The sequence below is a fragment of the Aedes albopictus genome, chromosome 1, assembly GCF_035046485.1.
Source record: "Aedes albopictus strain Foshan chromosome 1, AalbF5, whole genome shotgun sequence".
NCBI lineage: Eukaryota > Metazoa > Arthropoda > Insecta > Diptera > Culicidae > Aedes > Aedes albopictus.
In genome coordinates this window covers 296,702,082-296,718,699 of record NC_085136.1, presented here as the reverse complement: position 1 = coordinate 296,718,699, position 16,618 = coordinate 296,702,082, and the positions used below count along the sequence as shown (strand labels likewise).

Here is a 16,618-nt window from a genome sequence, read left to right as displayed (position 1 = left end):
TACATAGTTTAATTTCGTAAGTGGAATGGAACCAGCAGATACCAGAATTGTGTGGCTTAGAAGACAGCACAATTTTCAATTTGCATGGGAAGCATTTCTCTTGGCTTGCGTTTGATAAATTGAAACGACGGAATGCTTGCTATTGAGTTCTTGATATGCATGAATTGTGCATACATAACTATATTGAATTTATGAACTAAACCAATATTATGATTAGAGCAGAAAAGCTGAAAACTATACACAGAGTTGGATGCTAGAAGGCTTCCAAAAGCTTGAAGATGAAAGAAGACAGAATCAAAAATCAAGAATTAGGAAAAATTAAGAAGTAGAAAAAAATAAGGAAAAATAAACCAGAAATGAAGACACATCAAGAAACATAAATTAAGAATCAATAAGCAAACAGTGAGAAACAAAAAAGCAAGAGGTCAGAAGCAAAAAACAAAATAAAGCATGTTCAGTAAGTAATTCGTTTATTTAGAAGCGTCTGTCTTTTTAAAATAAATAACAATAAATAAATAAATAACCAATTCCAACGATTGGTTTTCAGTAATTCTCAACACTAACGAATGTCGTTTCAGCCTCTATTTCACCGCCCGTCGTCTCTTCGTTTAATCATGTTTCTCCTCCTCGGTCCATCCCCGGTAGGGCGCCAAACTCGGCGAGCGTCGTCGTCGTCGTCGTTGAACGGCCGAGGAATCCACCCGGTCGTAATGGTCTCCTCCGTAGCCACCATCCAGCACCTGGATATCGGCGTCGTAGTTCTGGCGTCCCTTGTTGTCACCGCCTCCATCGGCCAGTTTCTTCAGCCCGATCACGCCAGCCATCACCAGGGCCATCATCGAGACGCCGAGGGCCTTCATGGCCAGCGCTGCCACCGCACCGAATCCGAGCGCTCCCAGCATTTTGCTCATCATCACCTTCATCAGCAGGATCATTCCGAGGCCTCCCTTGTCCTTTTTGCGGGCTTCTGTGGATGGGAGACGGAGGGGGAAAGAACGGTGTCAGTGGAATATTATAACGTATTTGGATAGTGGTAAGTTTGAGTTAGGCCCATATAGCCACAGCTGTAAAGGGTAACGGGTTCGATTCCCGGCTGGTCAAGCAAATTTTCGCAAAGGAAATTTCTTTAACTTCCTTGGGTATAGAGTTTCTTCGTGCCTGCCATACGATAAACAGATGCAACGAGTCATTGACAGAGGTTTAGTCAGTTTTGCTTAGATGGCTACTATGTGTGCCATTTGGAAAACGATGTAAACAAACTTGGTGTTTTTTTCGGCTTTTAGTCACAGAAAAAGCGTTGATTGTTTCAAATCATTACCTACGTTTCGATGCTGTGGTTGGGATCTTCATCAGGGCCTGTTTATTATGTAAAAAGGGGGGGGGGGGGGGCGGAACACCAAGTTTCCGTAAAAACCCAGTCAGTCCCTGTATGTAATCACGATGTGAACAAACTAAACCAAGAAGAGCAATACGGTACATGTACCAGAGAATGTAGCTTGTGTAAGTAACAGGGTGAGTAAATAAGAAATCATTTGCCCTTAAAACGCTTGAAAAATATATGCAAAATATATTACCAAACCCGTCGGATGTAGAGACAATATGGTTCCTGCTAATCGATCCTTCTGCTGGTGCTTCTCAGCTTGTTGTTTTATTTAGAACTTTTCATACATTTTGTGAAACCTTTTCGAATTTACCAGAACTTGAGTATTCCGTTGCAACAGCCTCAGAACTTTAAGCGGAATCATTAGTAAGCGCTGTCCACAACCTACGTTACCTAATGTTGGGTCATTTCTGGAATGCCTTCGCTACTGCAAAAATTCACAGCGATGTATTTTAAAGATTTAAAAATTTCAGGAATGTTTATTTTATTAAAGATTGCGTTTTGAAAATTCTAGATATTTGAGTTATTTTTATTAATTTTGTATTAAGTCCCAATAATAAACATATTTTAAATTTGCCTCATTCAATGTATCACAGTAGAATTGAGTGGAGTTGAATACACTCTAAACCTATTTTTCTATAAGACACACAAAAAAAAATTTATCAAGAAAAAAAAAACTAATACATAATAATTTAACGGTAAAAAAACGTTTTCGTTTCAAAAAATTGGTAACCCACATAGGTCTTAGGCAAAATATAAAAGTGCAGAAGTGTTCAAAATAAAAAAAATACAAAAATCAAAAACTTTAATTCACAAAATCTGGGATATAATAAAGCTCCGAACAAAACATGTTTAATCGATGATGGTATTTTTCATGAGGGCCTAACTGACATAATCGATTTCTCCTTATCGATACTCTCTCTGTGTTATTACAGGATATGTAATGAGTTTTACAAAGATTGTTTGGTTTGCAACAATCCTGGTAGTATCCAGGAAACTTTCCACTTGATTTTATAATTGACAATCAAACGAAACAAACAATACTTACTGTGTGGCAAGGCCTTGCGCAGAGTAGTAGGGGTTCTAACCCGAACCCTCTTCCCCCTTCTTTGCAAAGGCCTGTAGTGTGAACATTTCGTGCAAAAGTAAGAAAATTTAATTCTTAAAAAGTGGAAATTGACAGGCAAATTAAAAAAAACAAAAATGAAATGCTTCATCAATAAACATTATTATAATCCAAATCATAATTATCAATAGCCGGGGCCCGTAGCGTAGTGGCTACACGTTCACTTCATAAGTGGATGGTCATGTGTTCGATCCCAGCCCCGGAACTTGCAATTTTTCGTCAGTTGCTCTTCCCCCCGAGAGCGGCTGGCACCTGACCCTCTTCAGAGCATATCCTCTTACGGACCCGGAAACATGGATATCGGCTAACGGCAACTCATACTGGACCCCCCAAACGGACTGGAAATGGAACAAAAACCACACAGCAACATCGTGCTTATCATTCTACCATGGACAGGGTAGAAAAGTGACAGCAGCGCAAAGGCAACCAGTTCGATATAGTAGAATAAGAATGAGAATAGAATACAATAAGGCGCTGTACAAAGTGTATGTGCTAATTGGAATCGCTCACGCAGTGCCCTAGTGTAAAAAAGGTTAAGTGATTGAAGAAAAAAAAATATCGATAAAAATGTTAACAAGTTAAAGTATTTTTTTTATTAATTTGGTTGGGAATCGTTTTTGGGAGTAAAGTTCGTTGGAAAGAACTTAACAGTACTTTAAAATATCATGATAGTTGAAATAATGAACACAAAAATTTGTGTGACGAAAAAAATCTGAAAAATTATAGCAATAATTCAATTTGTTCACAAAACAAAGTAGGGTCTGGGACCATTTGGGCAGAAGCACCTATTTTGGGCACTTGCAGCTATAACTCAGTCAATTTCAAACCGATTGACCTGAATTTTTGAACATAGCTAGATACTGCGCCTTCCTGAACGTGTTTCAAAAATCAAGTCAATCGGTTCAAAATTGACTGAGTTATAGCAGAAAGTGCCCAAAATAGGTGCTCCTGCCCAAATGGTCCCAGACCCTATATTTAAATTTTTTGAAATAGTCTACATTACCAGCAAGAAAATAATCTTCTACCGAGTAAGCAAAAAGCTGGTCAAGCAATCATTCCATGAGCAACTACGAATAATCAATAATATACAATCCACTTAATGCCATGTTCATAAAAGTGCTAAAACAATAAAAAAAAAAGCACTGGTGTGTCTGTACGTGCGAAAGACTTCAGAAATATGACTTCTGAGGAATGTTTTTGTAATATTTGTGTTTCATTTTTATTTTTTGACTTTTACTGCGAACGGTTTCAGTTTTTTTATTATTTACTTCTTTCTCTCCAATCTTCTGTTTGTCAATCATTGATTGGTTGCCTCAATCCTTCGGCCCCTTTAATATCTTCGTTAGGAACCACTGCCGGCATCACGCCATACTTGCCACGCTGGACTGCTGCGTAAGCAGTTTTAAATTATAACTCACGCTCACGCCACGCGGTTAGGTCTCTTTCTCGTTCAACGGTACAGTGCAGGTAGTTCTTTGATGGTATATTGCAGGTAGTTCTCTGATAGTCTCCACGGTATAGTGCAAGTAGTGCTTTGATAGTTCAATTAGTGAATATAGTGTGTGTGTTGAGGACTAGTATAAAGTTTTTTAAAAAACCGTTACCGATGACAAAATCCATTTCTCTTCAATATCGAATGCAGATGTTTGTATTATTTTCATTTTATTTTTGCATACAAATAAACCTTCCTTCAGGAATATCAGGGTTAGTTCATTTAACAGATATTTAAACCATCCATCAAATGTGAACTGCGCTCTAGATTGTCGAATAGAGCTCCTCATAACAACCATACCCAACTAACACAAATTCCTTTTCCTTAACATCGATTGGGATAATATGGGAAACCTGTATCTTCTCAAGTGGACGTTACACTAACATTCCTACCCTTTCCTAGCGATTGTAAGGACTTGGCCAGGTATACAATGTGATGCTTGTTTCGACCAATTTTAACACGTAGAAAAAGGCGTTAATCCCAGCACTTTTTCTCAAAATGAGCCCCAAAACGAAAAAAATAAGAATGTCCAATTGTTTATTTAGTCAATTATGACAATCGGACACGCTGGTTTTGTTTGCTTTTTCGTCAATCTGGAGAAAAGTGCTTCTTCAGTTTTGGATAATATGCATTTCTTATTTGAGCCTTAAAGTTTTCTCAGATATTTGCAGATTTCCAAGAATATCAAAGGATTCGAAATATGTTTTTATCTCGTTTTTACCTTCAGCTTTGCTACCCTTCCTAAGTAGATGTCGAAAAGGGGATTCGATCCCAGGTCCGAGGCATGAAAGTCATGAGCGTTTGAACCATCACACTAGGATCACTCTCCTAAGCTTCAATTTGATTTAACATAAAATGTTCCAAGCATTCTTAAAAATCGATTGAATATATGTATAGAGACGATGAGACCCATTAAGATGTCAATTCTCGGTTATTTAGGACTTCAAAATATCCTAAGGGTGCATCTAAATAATTGGAACTAGCTGTCCCGGCAAACGTCGTACTGCCTGCCTACTGTGCTTTTTTACTCTCAGCGTCATAGAGAAGTCCCCCGCAACTTCATCTGTAAGGGAGCTCCTGTTTCCAAAGATCGGAGGAGTCTCACATTATGCTAAGAACCTTCCCCGGCCCCAAAAGTACCTATACAAAGTTTCACGCCGATCGGTTCAGTAGGTTCGAATCCATAAGGGTCAGTTTTATATGTATAGATATTTTAGGAGTGAGTATTTTCTAGAACGTTTCGATAATATCGCAGCAATGTTGAAGCTTTTGTTAAAAAATTTGAATTTCTGAAAATATCACGGGAATATTGAAGTTATTAAAATAAATGAAACAGGTCTTAAATAACAACGTAGAGCCACAAAGAAGAAGAGAAAACACAAAAATGCTTATAGTGAACCCCACCTTTGGGCGGGATTGGGAATTGTTAAAAGCAAACTTTCTCAGCAATGAGAATATTGCATTCGGATGAACTGTAGTAAAGATTAGATTACTCGAGATTAAACGGACGTGTTTTTTCTGAAGGCATCCGAGGTTTGATTCCCAGTCGGTACGATTTTTCGAAATGAAAATAAAAATAAAAGAAATGTGAAAATGCCAAGCTGATCTGAGAAGCAAGCAAGAATATTTTTATATTGTTTTTTTTTATTTATACTTTATTATACTTATTTTCTGTAGAGATGTGTGAAATTGACTATCAGTATCTTTTAGAATATTTCTACGGCGCCCAAAATACACACCAAGATTACTTAGTTGCATCATACGGATCCAAACAATGGCGAATTTTTGAAAAAAGCGGCTTAGTGCGTTTTAGCAAAACCCCGACTGAATGAGGGCTTTTCAGAATGTTTGAGAAAGATCATCTATTGTTACTGGAATATTTGAGATAATCGGTTTTTTGATAAATAGTAAGGATTTTTTTTAACATTGATCAATATTTCTTATGTGTTTGCGTATATATTAATTGTAATAAAATTGACACTTTTCAAATATCTAAAATGTTGTAGCATTCTTGAAAACTAAAAAAAATCCATTCATAGTAATGAACATATCGTACATAAGGAATTTTATTTATTTTTTATTTAAAACTAGTTGTCCCGGCAAACTCTGTCTTGCCAATCTTGTGGTGGTTTGACAGCTTTTAAGCTAATTAAAGCACCGCACTCTAGATTGGTTTGATTTCGATCATGTTGATTTTCTTCCCAGTTCATAAAAATCAGTACTTTATCAATTTTCTAACTTTTGGAGTTGATTTTCGTAACTTTTTATACAAATAAACACAGCCACCATGAATACGAATCGAAACGTGCAAGGGTCATGCTGATCGGTTCGGCCATTCGTGAGTTTTGTTGCCTCAAAGGGGCTGCAAACTCATTTATATATATATATATATATATATATATATATATATATATATATATATATATATATATATATATATATATATATATATATATATATATATATATATATATATATATATATATATATATATATATATATACATATATATATATATACAGTGTATCAAACAATTGTCCGTACAGCAATTTTTTGGTCAAAATAATTTTTCATTCAAATGTTTATAACTTTTTTATACGTCAATCAAAAACGCTGGAATTTTGACCAATCATAAACCATATATTGCAGCTCCATTGGTAAAATTTTGAGCGAAATCGAATAAGTTTTCTGAAAGTTATAGAACTTTTAGTAAAACATTTAGGATTTTTGAACACATTTTTAAAACATTATATCTCAATATGTAGTTGATGAATATTTTTCAATCTTTTTTGTGTTACAGCTTGCACCTGAGGCTTTCACATGCAGCTTTGTTCGAGGTTTTATATTCTCTACAAAAAATATGACAAATATGTATATATTCAGAGTATTATTTGGAATTTTATCATATTTTGATCAATAAAAGTGCCAAGTGTTTTCAACTTTTTTAAACTCTCTTAATGTAATATTTTTATACAGGACCTACTAAACAACATATGAAGAGTAGGTCCTATGCATTTTTCGTTCATTTAATGCACTTTTAGTGGTAGAAAACGTTTGGCAGATTATATGTTCAAAATATGGTAATTTTTTAAATACCGTCAACTACATAAGCAAATTTTTCATATTTTTTGTAGTGAATATAAAACCTCAAACGAAGCTGCATATGAAAGCCTTAGGTATAAGCTGTAGCACAAAAAATATTGAAAAAGTTTCATCGACTACATATTTTTCATTTTTCATTTTCATTTTGCAGCATTTGGTGGGGCAATGAGAGCGCAAGTCAGTCCAAAGCCGATGATAAGGAGGGGTAATGGCTGAATAGTCTTTGCTGACCACATAAACGCCATGGGATAGGAAAAGGGTATTTTGGTGTGGGATTAGGGTGTTGGTACAGACTTGACAATATCAATGTTATTCAGATGCAAAATAATTTCAAGGCTCAATAGTGAATCGCATACTTTCCAAAACCAAAACAAAAAAATCCACAAAATGCCAAGCAAGTCATAGAAAGAAAAAGCGCCCGATTGTTTATTTTGTCAATTATAACAAACGGACCCTCTCCGACTCGCCAGTCACCCCGAAAAAAAAAATGTTCCTTCAGTTCTGGAAAATATATTATTCCCAATTAAGCCTTTAATCGAATTGTCCGCGTGGTCTTGTAGTACCCCTACTAGGTAAGAATCAGTCATTGCCATACATATTAAATGCTAGACATGACCCCATGGATAACATTTGCATATGTAAAAGCTTTGCTGATGTGGCTTTCCTATTAGGCAATTCTCTCATCTCATGTTTGTCTTCAAAACCTTGTCAAGCTTAGAAAATTGTAGTTAATAAAGTTAATTACTAGGTTCGAATTCCCATAGAATGAGATCATTCATTCGCACTACAACACCATAGGAGATAATATCACATTGGCTGATTACAGTACAAATGCGAAAAATCTCCCTTTTCCCCCTATCCGCAACCCGGGGACGCGCCCTGTTGGATTTCGAAAGCCTCGGAGAACATTACAAACCTTCAATGGCATTCCCATACACTAACCCACATTGCCCATGCAGGGGTCTGACTGGGCCTATTACCCTCCCTCAGTTTGTAATATTCTCACCAACTTGGAATTATATTTTCCTGGCACATAAATGACTTCGACAAATGTTCGATATACTATGCAGCAGCATGATCAGTATAACTATATCAGATGACTTGAAGATCTGATTTTTACAGAATTGGTTGCCATTGATTATACATTCAGCTATTCCAATCATTACTGCAAAGTACATCGGCCACTTGCCTGAAAACAATGCTTCCTGGAAGATATAATCCAAGCCCAGGGAAAAAAGTTTCAGCGACTACATATTGAGATATAATGTTTTAAAAATGTGTTCAAAAATCTTATAAGTTTTAGTAAAAGTTCCATAACTTTCAGAAAACTTATTCGATCACGCTCAAAATTTTACCAATAGAGCAGTAATATATGATTCATGATTGGTCAAAATTTCAGCGGTTTTGAATGACGTATAAAAAAGTTATAAACATTTGAATGAAAAATTATTTTGATAAAAAATTTGCTGTACGGACAATTGTTTGATACACTGTAGATTTAAAATAAAAGAAAAATAATAAATAAATTGAACGTGAGATTTCCAAGCATTGTGATCATTTGAAATCGTTTTGAAATTTCCTCCAAAAATCAGTGAAGAATCTGAGTATGGTCGTCACAATACCTACCGAGCAATTACCAAAGCCACAGACTTCGTCACCTATAGTGTCACATGCAGAGCTGAAAATTCTACTCACAGCTAGCCCACTCGTAGGACATAAGGGTATGCAGTATGGGATTTTTTCAAGGCGAAACGAAACGAAACGAAAAACAAAATTTCTGATACGATGCGGAACGAAACGAAACGGAATTCAAAAATGTTTCGTGAGATCGATACGAAATCCGAATTCACTCGGTATTTTTCGAAACGAAACGAAATTTTTGTAGAAGTTTCGCGGAATTGTGCAGTTACATCATTTTTTTGCGATTTTTTACTGCGTGTTTGCGGTAACGCGTATTGAGTTTCCATAAATACTCTCATCCCATAGCTTCATTTGCTACAGTGCCATTTATATTTTCAACATTTTTCGCGACGTATATTTAAAATTTTAACAACTCCACCACTAACCTGATAAGATTGCTTCAATGACTTAATAAGAGCACACCAATAGTGCGTGCTCTAATGCCGTTTGTTTATCAGAAACATGAAGCAATGATATGGAAACATCAGCCAAATGTTTACCAATCAAGCTTTGTTGGATAGCGTAACTTCTGGAGAAAGCCTAAAATCTTAGCCTAAAATTTTTAGATGATTGAATTTATCGAAAAATACAAATAAAAGTCACATAGAAATTGAAAAGAATATTTAGGAAATGTGTGCACCACTAATTGAATATGATCTTATTCGAAAAATATGACACAATCATCTCTAGGTATTAAGCCAAAACTTCAACCAGATAGATCTGGACTCGAACCGGGTGTGATGGTGAAAGTGCATGCCGTTTTCGGCGTAGGCGCCGAGGACCTAGTGTCAACTACCACTCCCAAAAGACTTAGGGTCTTTCAATTCGAGCCTGTGCGTTCCGAAATAAACTAGCCTAGGGCTTAACATATTGTTACAACAGTTGAAGAAAAAAAAATAAAAAAGATTTTTCAGAACTTATCTACCCAGCATAACAGTCGCATTCGACAAAACCCGAGCAGACATGAATAACTGGCATATAACTGCAGCATACCAAGATAAGGTACTATTTGATTATCCTCGTATAAAAATTAGCCTGTTTTGGTATTGGACAGGTATTGATTCATCGAAAAAAAAATACCTCAACAAGTTATTGGTATGGTATTGAGGCTTGCTTGAGATATTATGGAATTATCGAAAAACCACCATTTGTATGGGAAAATTGTCAGTTATTATTGAGATATTGCAATACCTGATGTCATTATTCACGTGGTATTCGTAAAATATACACCTGTAATTATTTAAGGTATTTTACCTCTTATGTAGGGCTTCTTAATACCTCATTTAGATTGTAGGTATTGGATTTTGCATACCTGAGTTTGGTATTCTGCAGCTATTTTCTCCTGCTCGGGAAGTAGGCATTAAAGAAAATGGAAGTTTGCAACTTAATTAGTATGGGAAAGGATCAAAATTAAAAAAAAAATGATAAAAATTCAAAATGAATCTTTTAGCAATGAAATCTTCTAGAGCTCTTCTTCTATTCTGGGCGAATAGTTGGAGAAATAATTAGAACAAAATATTATTGATGGAACGCTACGAGGCCAATGTGAATACCCAGTGTGACTGTTATGCGGCTACATTCGTGAATAATAGGTAATGAAAGAAAACGAATTTGTATTTTTTACACGTTTCGTAAAATAAACATGTCAAGTTCATTTTTGTGGATGAAACTACTGATGATTTCGAGATGATCCCCGGTATTAACTCAATATCGACATAAATCGGAAAATGTTACAAATATGCAGTTATGTATTTGTGTAATCCAGTTATTTGAGTTTAGCAAGATCATCAATAGATGATATGGACATTTACACTATGTATTTGTTTTCGAAATTGTTTGGACATTCCGTGGAATTCCGTTTGATTTCGTCAAAGTCTATTTTTTTGAGACGAAATTTTTAGAATTTGGCGAAACGAAACGAAATTCAAAATCATAAATTTCGCCAAGCTGAATTCCGTGGAATCCCGCGGAATTTCGTTTCGAATTGCATTTGGCGAAACTTTTCGGTATACTGCATACCCTTAGTAGGACATGGTCAAAGGCCTTTTACATTTCATACTTTTCGCGAATTTTGCAAATCAGTAGTTTAGAAGAGTTAGTCACTAGTACGTCTAGACGCGAAAACTCCTTTCAGCTCGTTAATCCAAGCATAGGAAACACTCAATCAATTTTGGAGTTTAAATACAGCACAACCTGAAGACTGTCTTCTAGACAAGCAAATTCTTTTCGACTACCACTTCATTCTGGTGATTCACGAAACAGTGGTTGAATAAATCGCTGCCTAATTTGTGTGCCAATGGCGAAAAATTGATGCCTGGAACCAACCAGCAACCAACGTGTCGTTCGCACTTTTAAGAATATGACAGATTACTATGGAGGAGTCAACAGCCATTCATAGAAAAACGATATAGTGCAACTCCGATTGCGTTGTACTTGGTAGGTTTGTAGTTCATCGAAAATAATTAAACCAGTATTTTTTTATTTCGTCATTAGGGTGACCAATTCTCAGATAGGGTGATCCTAAAATCAATGTTTTTGAAAACTGAAAGTCATCAAAAAAACGTAACTTTTGAACAAGTTGTCCGATATTAAACTTCTTTTTTTGTTTGAAAGCTATTAAATTCTAGTTTTTAGGAAAATACGTTGAAGGGGCCAAATGTGTTTTTGTGAAAAAAATCTGCAATACTTGTTTTTACCTTTTTTATGGTCTGACATAAATGATACCCTGGTTTTAAATTTTTATCAGAAAATTCAGGACATTTAGCACACATAAAAAAATAGAGATGCATGTTTTTATCTAGTTTTTGAGATTTATGAATATAGAGAGTCATATATTTTAATATTGTATATTCAGTTCAAAGTTGAATTATCCCGACTGTTTGTGAAAAGTTCAGAACAATCGTCAAATATCGAGGGGATTCTCGATGTATTCTACAGAAACCAATAATTCAGCAAATTTGTTCAAGCACATCATTATTTCAAACGTATAGGTCTTCAGAATAACAAACATTAGCAATTATGCTGGAAATAATATAAATTCAGGTATAAATTGCATTTATTAAACCTCATTTTAGAATATTTAAAACATTTATTGCGTAAAAAATATTTTCATACATTTGTTGAGTGAGAAACATTACATCTGAACACCCCCGACTTCCGCGCCAAAAAGCTTGCGGCTTGGCTGCCGGCAACAGCTGATCACGGCGACCGGTTAACTATCCTTGTTCCACCAATTGAATATTTTTGAAAACGCGTTTGCGCAGGAAATCTTTCTCGCTCATTTCTGTTGTCAAATCCGTCACCGACTGTTTCACCGACCGTTTGAAATGGCGACTGTTTCAAACGGTCGCGAACAGTTTGGAACAGGACGGTCAATACTAGCTGCTCTGAAATAGTCTGACATTGTAAATCATCATATACCTGGCCGGGGTTCTGCTAAACCGAACTAAGCGCCAAAAAGATAATTCCGAGATAATTAAGCTTAAAGTTCAACCACTCACAAATAAACAACAGCGGAAATTATTTGAAACTTTTCCGCACACATGTAACTTACAAGCCTTCATTAACCATCAGAAATTAAGAATACATGTAAATTATTTGGAATCATTGATATAATTACATTTTATTTCTTAGTACTTTGCACTCAGTTCACTCTAGCTGATCAAAAACATTAGATAATGGTTTATAGTTCAGTTTGGCTGAATGTATTTTGTTGTTTCAGGTAAAACCAGTTGGACAGTGAAAAAAATCTCGATTTTTCATCGTCTATCAAGTTGAAATCGATATCACTCACAATCCTTTACATGAACGCGTATAGTATGGTAGCACGAAGGTCTTAAAATAGTTTGAAATATGAACGGCGGAAGCCCTCCCAGTTCAGCTTTTCCCACTCATGCTTTTTCTTCATAAGCGGTCCATGTGGAGGCACATAGCAAGAGTGATTATGTCAAACGATGTCCTTGCATACCCTGAGGTCCTGAGATGTGAATGTGGAGCAATTTGTGTACTTCAAATTTATGCCGGTCGAAGAAAACCATGAAAATGTTCTGCCAAAGTGCACTAAGTACAAAAAAGTTTTCGAAAATGTGAAAGAGATTCGAACTTGGATCATCTGAGTGATAACCAAGCTCGTTACCTCTGTGTCATATTATCTTGCTGAAGGTCAGTCGTTAAGTCTGAATCAAGTTCTAAACATTCTTCTCAAGGATGGTTTTCGTGAAAAAGCCATTTTTCGATCAGCCAAAGCGAACCAAGTGTTTGATTTTTTTCAAGCTTTATTGATCTTATTAGGCTTGTTGTTCAATGACGGCTCCTGTGGTAAATTACCAGTATGAGGTGTATCGACATATCGCTGGTATTAAAAACCAGTTGGTTTTTGTATTGTTGAGAATAAATTGATTCTAAAATGCTGTGGACTTGGTTCGGTCTGGCTGAATGTGATTTGGAAAAATCACACCCATATTTCTAATAACGTGTTCATTTCTCTCACAGATTGTTTCTATGAGTCGGTTAGAAGTTAGAAATCTGACGGCGATGAGGAGAACTTGAAATGTTCATCACCTGGACCAAAACTAAAATATTTCGCTGATTCCATCGAATGGTTTACAGTTCACTCTGGTTGGATGCAAAATGATGTTTTATATGTTCCGCCAAACAGAAATTCTGAATTTACTCCACGAAGAGCTGTCAGAATTACTGGATTTTTACATGGAAGGAAGATCATCATTTTCTTCACTTAATGGTTAATAAAACTCAATTTTTCAAAAAATGGTCTTTGGTTCGGTTTAGCAGAACCCCGACCACCTATGTCTTATATTGCTTTTTGAGAGGTTCCTGATATTGTTGGCATCCAAGATTCAAAATATAACCAAATTTGAAAAAAAGTGTTTTGTATGGGAAAATTTTGTCTATTATTTTTTATTATTTTGGACACAGCGTTACGCCAATATATTTTGGTCACTTTTATTTGTTTTTGCAGTAAGTGTTAAAAAAATATTGGCTCGTTGCTGTGTCTAAAATATGTTGGTTCCCCTATACCTCAAAAAAAAAAAAAGACATACCTCTTTGGCTTTTTGATATGTTACACCAAATTTCCTGAATTTTCTGATAAAATATAAATCCAAGGTACCTCTTTGGTCCTGAGACCACGAAAACGTGAAAAAAGAAAACAAAATTGCATATTTTTTACACAAAAACACAATTCAGCCCCTTCAAGTATGTTTCCTAAAAACTACAGTTCAATAGCTTTCAAACAAAAAAAAGGAAGTTTCAAATCGGATCTTGTAAATTCGAATGAAACTATGTATTGTATTGCATTTTTAAGTGACTCCTGGTGTTTTGTAGTCATAGCTATACAAGGATTAAAAAAAAATCAAATATAAAAAGTGTCTTGTATGGAATTGACAAATAATTAAAAAAAAAACATATCTCAGCTACTAAAAAAATGCATCTCTTGATTTGTTACGCCAAATTTCCTGAATTTTTTGTTTAAAATATTAAACCTGCCTTTTGGTCCTGAGACCATAGAAACGTGAAATAAATGAATTTTTTGCATATTTTTTTGCACAAAAACACAGTTTGACCCCTTTGTCGCATTTTTCCCGAAAACATTAATTCAATTGCTTTCCTACAAAAAAAGAAGTTAAAAATCGATCAACTGGTTTAAAAGTTATGATATTTAGAATATTTTTTGTTTTGAAAAATCTTAAATGAAAACAAACGGTTGAGTTGACTGAACGTCGAAATTGACCGCACGAATTAAGGACCTTTGTAGCCGATCGTGTTTTTTTTTTTTTTCATATTCTCGTAATTTTTGAAGGGGCTTCTGCAGAAATAATTCAGAATATTGCTGAAGGAATGTCTTGAAGGCGCTGATGGCCTCGAAAAATAATCATTTAAACTCAAGAAAGTTCTTTCGAAGCCTTCTGTAGAAAACCGTCCAGGGATTTTTTTCAATTATGCTTTCAAGGATTCTTAGTTTCTAAGATTTCCTCCATGATTATGTCCAAGACTTTCTCTAGTTTTTTTTCATGGATTCTTGAAAAGATTACTTTTTAAAAATCATTTCACGGATTACTCCAGAAATTTTCCCAGAAATGATTGAGAAGACCTTGACAGCATTTGTTAAGAATTCATAGAAAGTGTTCCAGGAGAAATGTACGGCAATATTTTCGGAAAATCCCTGAAGAATTTCTGGCAAAATCTGTTAAAGAATTCTTTTGAGAATCATTGGAAAAAATCCTGAAAAAAATCTTGAGAAATCTAAAAGAGAGAAACTCCGGAGAAGTCAACGGATTTTTTTTAATTTCTGGGGAGGTTTTTGATAGCATAGACCATAGGGGTTTTTGAAGAATTTCTCGACAATAAATAGAAATAGTTCTCAGAGAATTCATACTTTTTGGAAGAATTCCTAGAGAAAGCTTCAATCGAGAAAACAGAAAAATTCCTGAAATATACAATCATCCACGAGTTCGATTGGAAAAAAAATATGAGGGGATCTCTCACAGTATTCCCGGAGAGCTTCTCAAATCATGGAACAACTCATTTAAAGATTTCCCCATAGAATTCTTAGATATTTACCATTTGAATTCTGATATTTTTTTGAAGAATCGAGATTTACCTTGTAGATTCTTCCCAATCAAAAATTGGATAAATAATATGAATTTCGATTCTTTCAATAGTTATTTCTGTTAAAGCCAATAGGAAATTCTAAAGAAATTCTTAGATAAATGTTCTGGATGCCACCAAGGAATTCTTCAGATTTCGTTAGTTTATGCCATTATGCTCCAACCATCGGTGCAGTGTTGAACACTCCCAAACAAACGGTTAATAAGTAGTACACCAATAGAATTGGCCTTTCACAATTTTCAATTTCAACAATAAATCACAATTCGAATTGAAAATTAAACACCTCTTTTCCTCAATTACCCATTCATGCAACACGTACCTGCCATTTCGCCTAGCATATCATCTTGGACATTTCGCACCATCGATCCGATCGCATTCTGGAAGTTACTTTTACGCGCCAACTCGCCGAAGTTAATTTTCATCTCGTGGCTGCTCAGATACCGAGCGATGCGCCCCAACACACTCGAATCCTCCTTATCGTTGTACGACCGAGCACCCTCGGGCTCATTGCTGTCCACCGGTGCCTCAACAATATCCACACCCGGGAACAGTTGCAGCGACTTTTCACTGGACAACCGCTTCAACCCACTTTGCACCATCTTGGATCCGAAACAGGAAACGGAACTTTTCGCACCGGCACATTCTTTGAACACATCCAGCGATTTCACCGGGAGAGCTGCCCCGATCAGCAAGAACACCAACGCCACCAACAGCGAAGACGACGACGACGACGATTGCACACTGGAACGCTGCATTTTGATGGATTCTCGGTTCTTCGAGCACTTTTCTCTCCGTTTCTAACAACTGTAAACAGCGCGTTTTGATGATGATGATGATGATGGTACGGGGGGAAACACCGGGTCCGGAACTGTTTCTTGTTCGAGCACAACTGACGCAGATGGTGATCAGGTGCGAACAATTTATACAGATAGGGCATAATTTTCGCACATCGATCAACAATTTCCCCACATGAGCGAACACAACCAACAATCGCGCCCCATACGGGGTCCGTCCATCCGACGGACCGATCGACCGACCGGCGGGGCAGGGTCCCGCCCGGGCCAGAAAGAAAAATTTGGCACTCTGCAGCAAATAAGAAAACACTTGGTTACATGAGTCGCGCAATTGGGCGATTTTGGGTGTGGCAGCGGTTCTCCATTTGTGGGATTGAGGGGTACTGGGAGGATGTACTAATGGGTCCAATCCGAAC

At 36.1% G+C, this 16,618-nt stretch overlaps 1 protein-coding gene across 1 annotated transcript; it reads right to left on the bottom strand.

The window, feature by feature from the left end:
* Nucleotides 1-453: 453 nt before the first annotated feature.
* On the bottom strand, nt 454-16,312 carry LOC109414779 (uncharacterized). The gene is made up of 2 exons (XM_029874362.2): nt 15,728-16,312; nt 454-967 (listed from the first exon to the last, which is right to left on the bottom strand). The coding sequence occupies exons 1-2, from the start codon at nt 16,161-16,163 to the stop codon at nt 609-611; spliced, it is 795 nt and encodes a 264-aa protein (XP_029730222.2). The 5' UTR covers nt 16,164-16,312; the 3' UTR covers nt 454-608.
* Between the last annotated feature and the right edge of the window lie 306 nt (nt 16,313-16,618).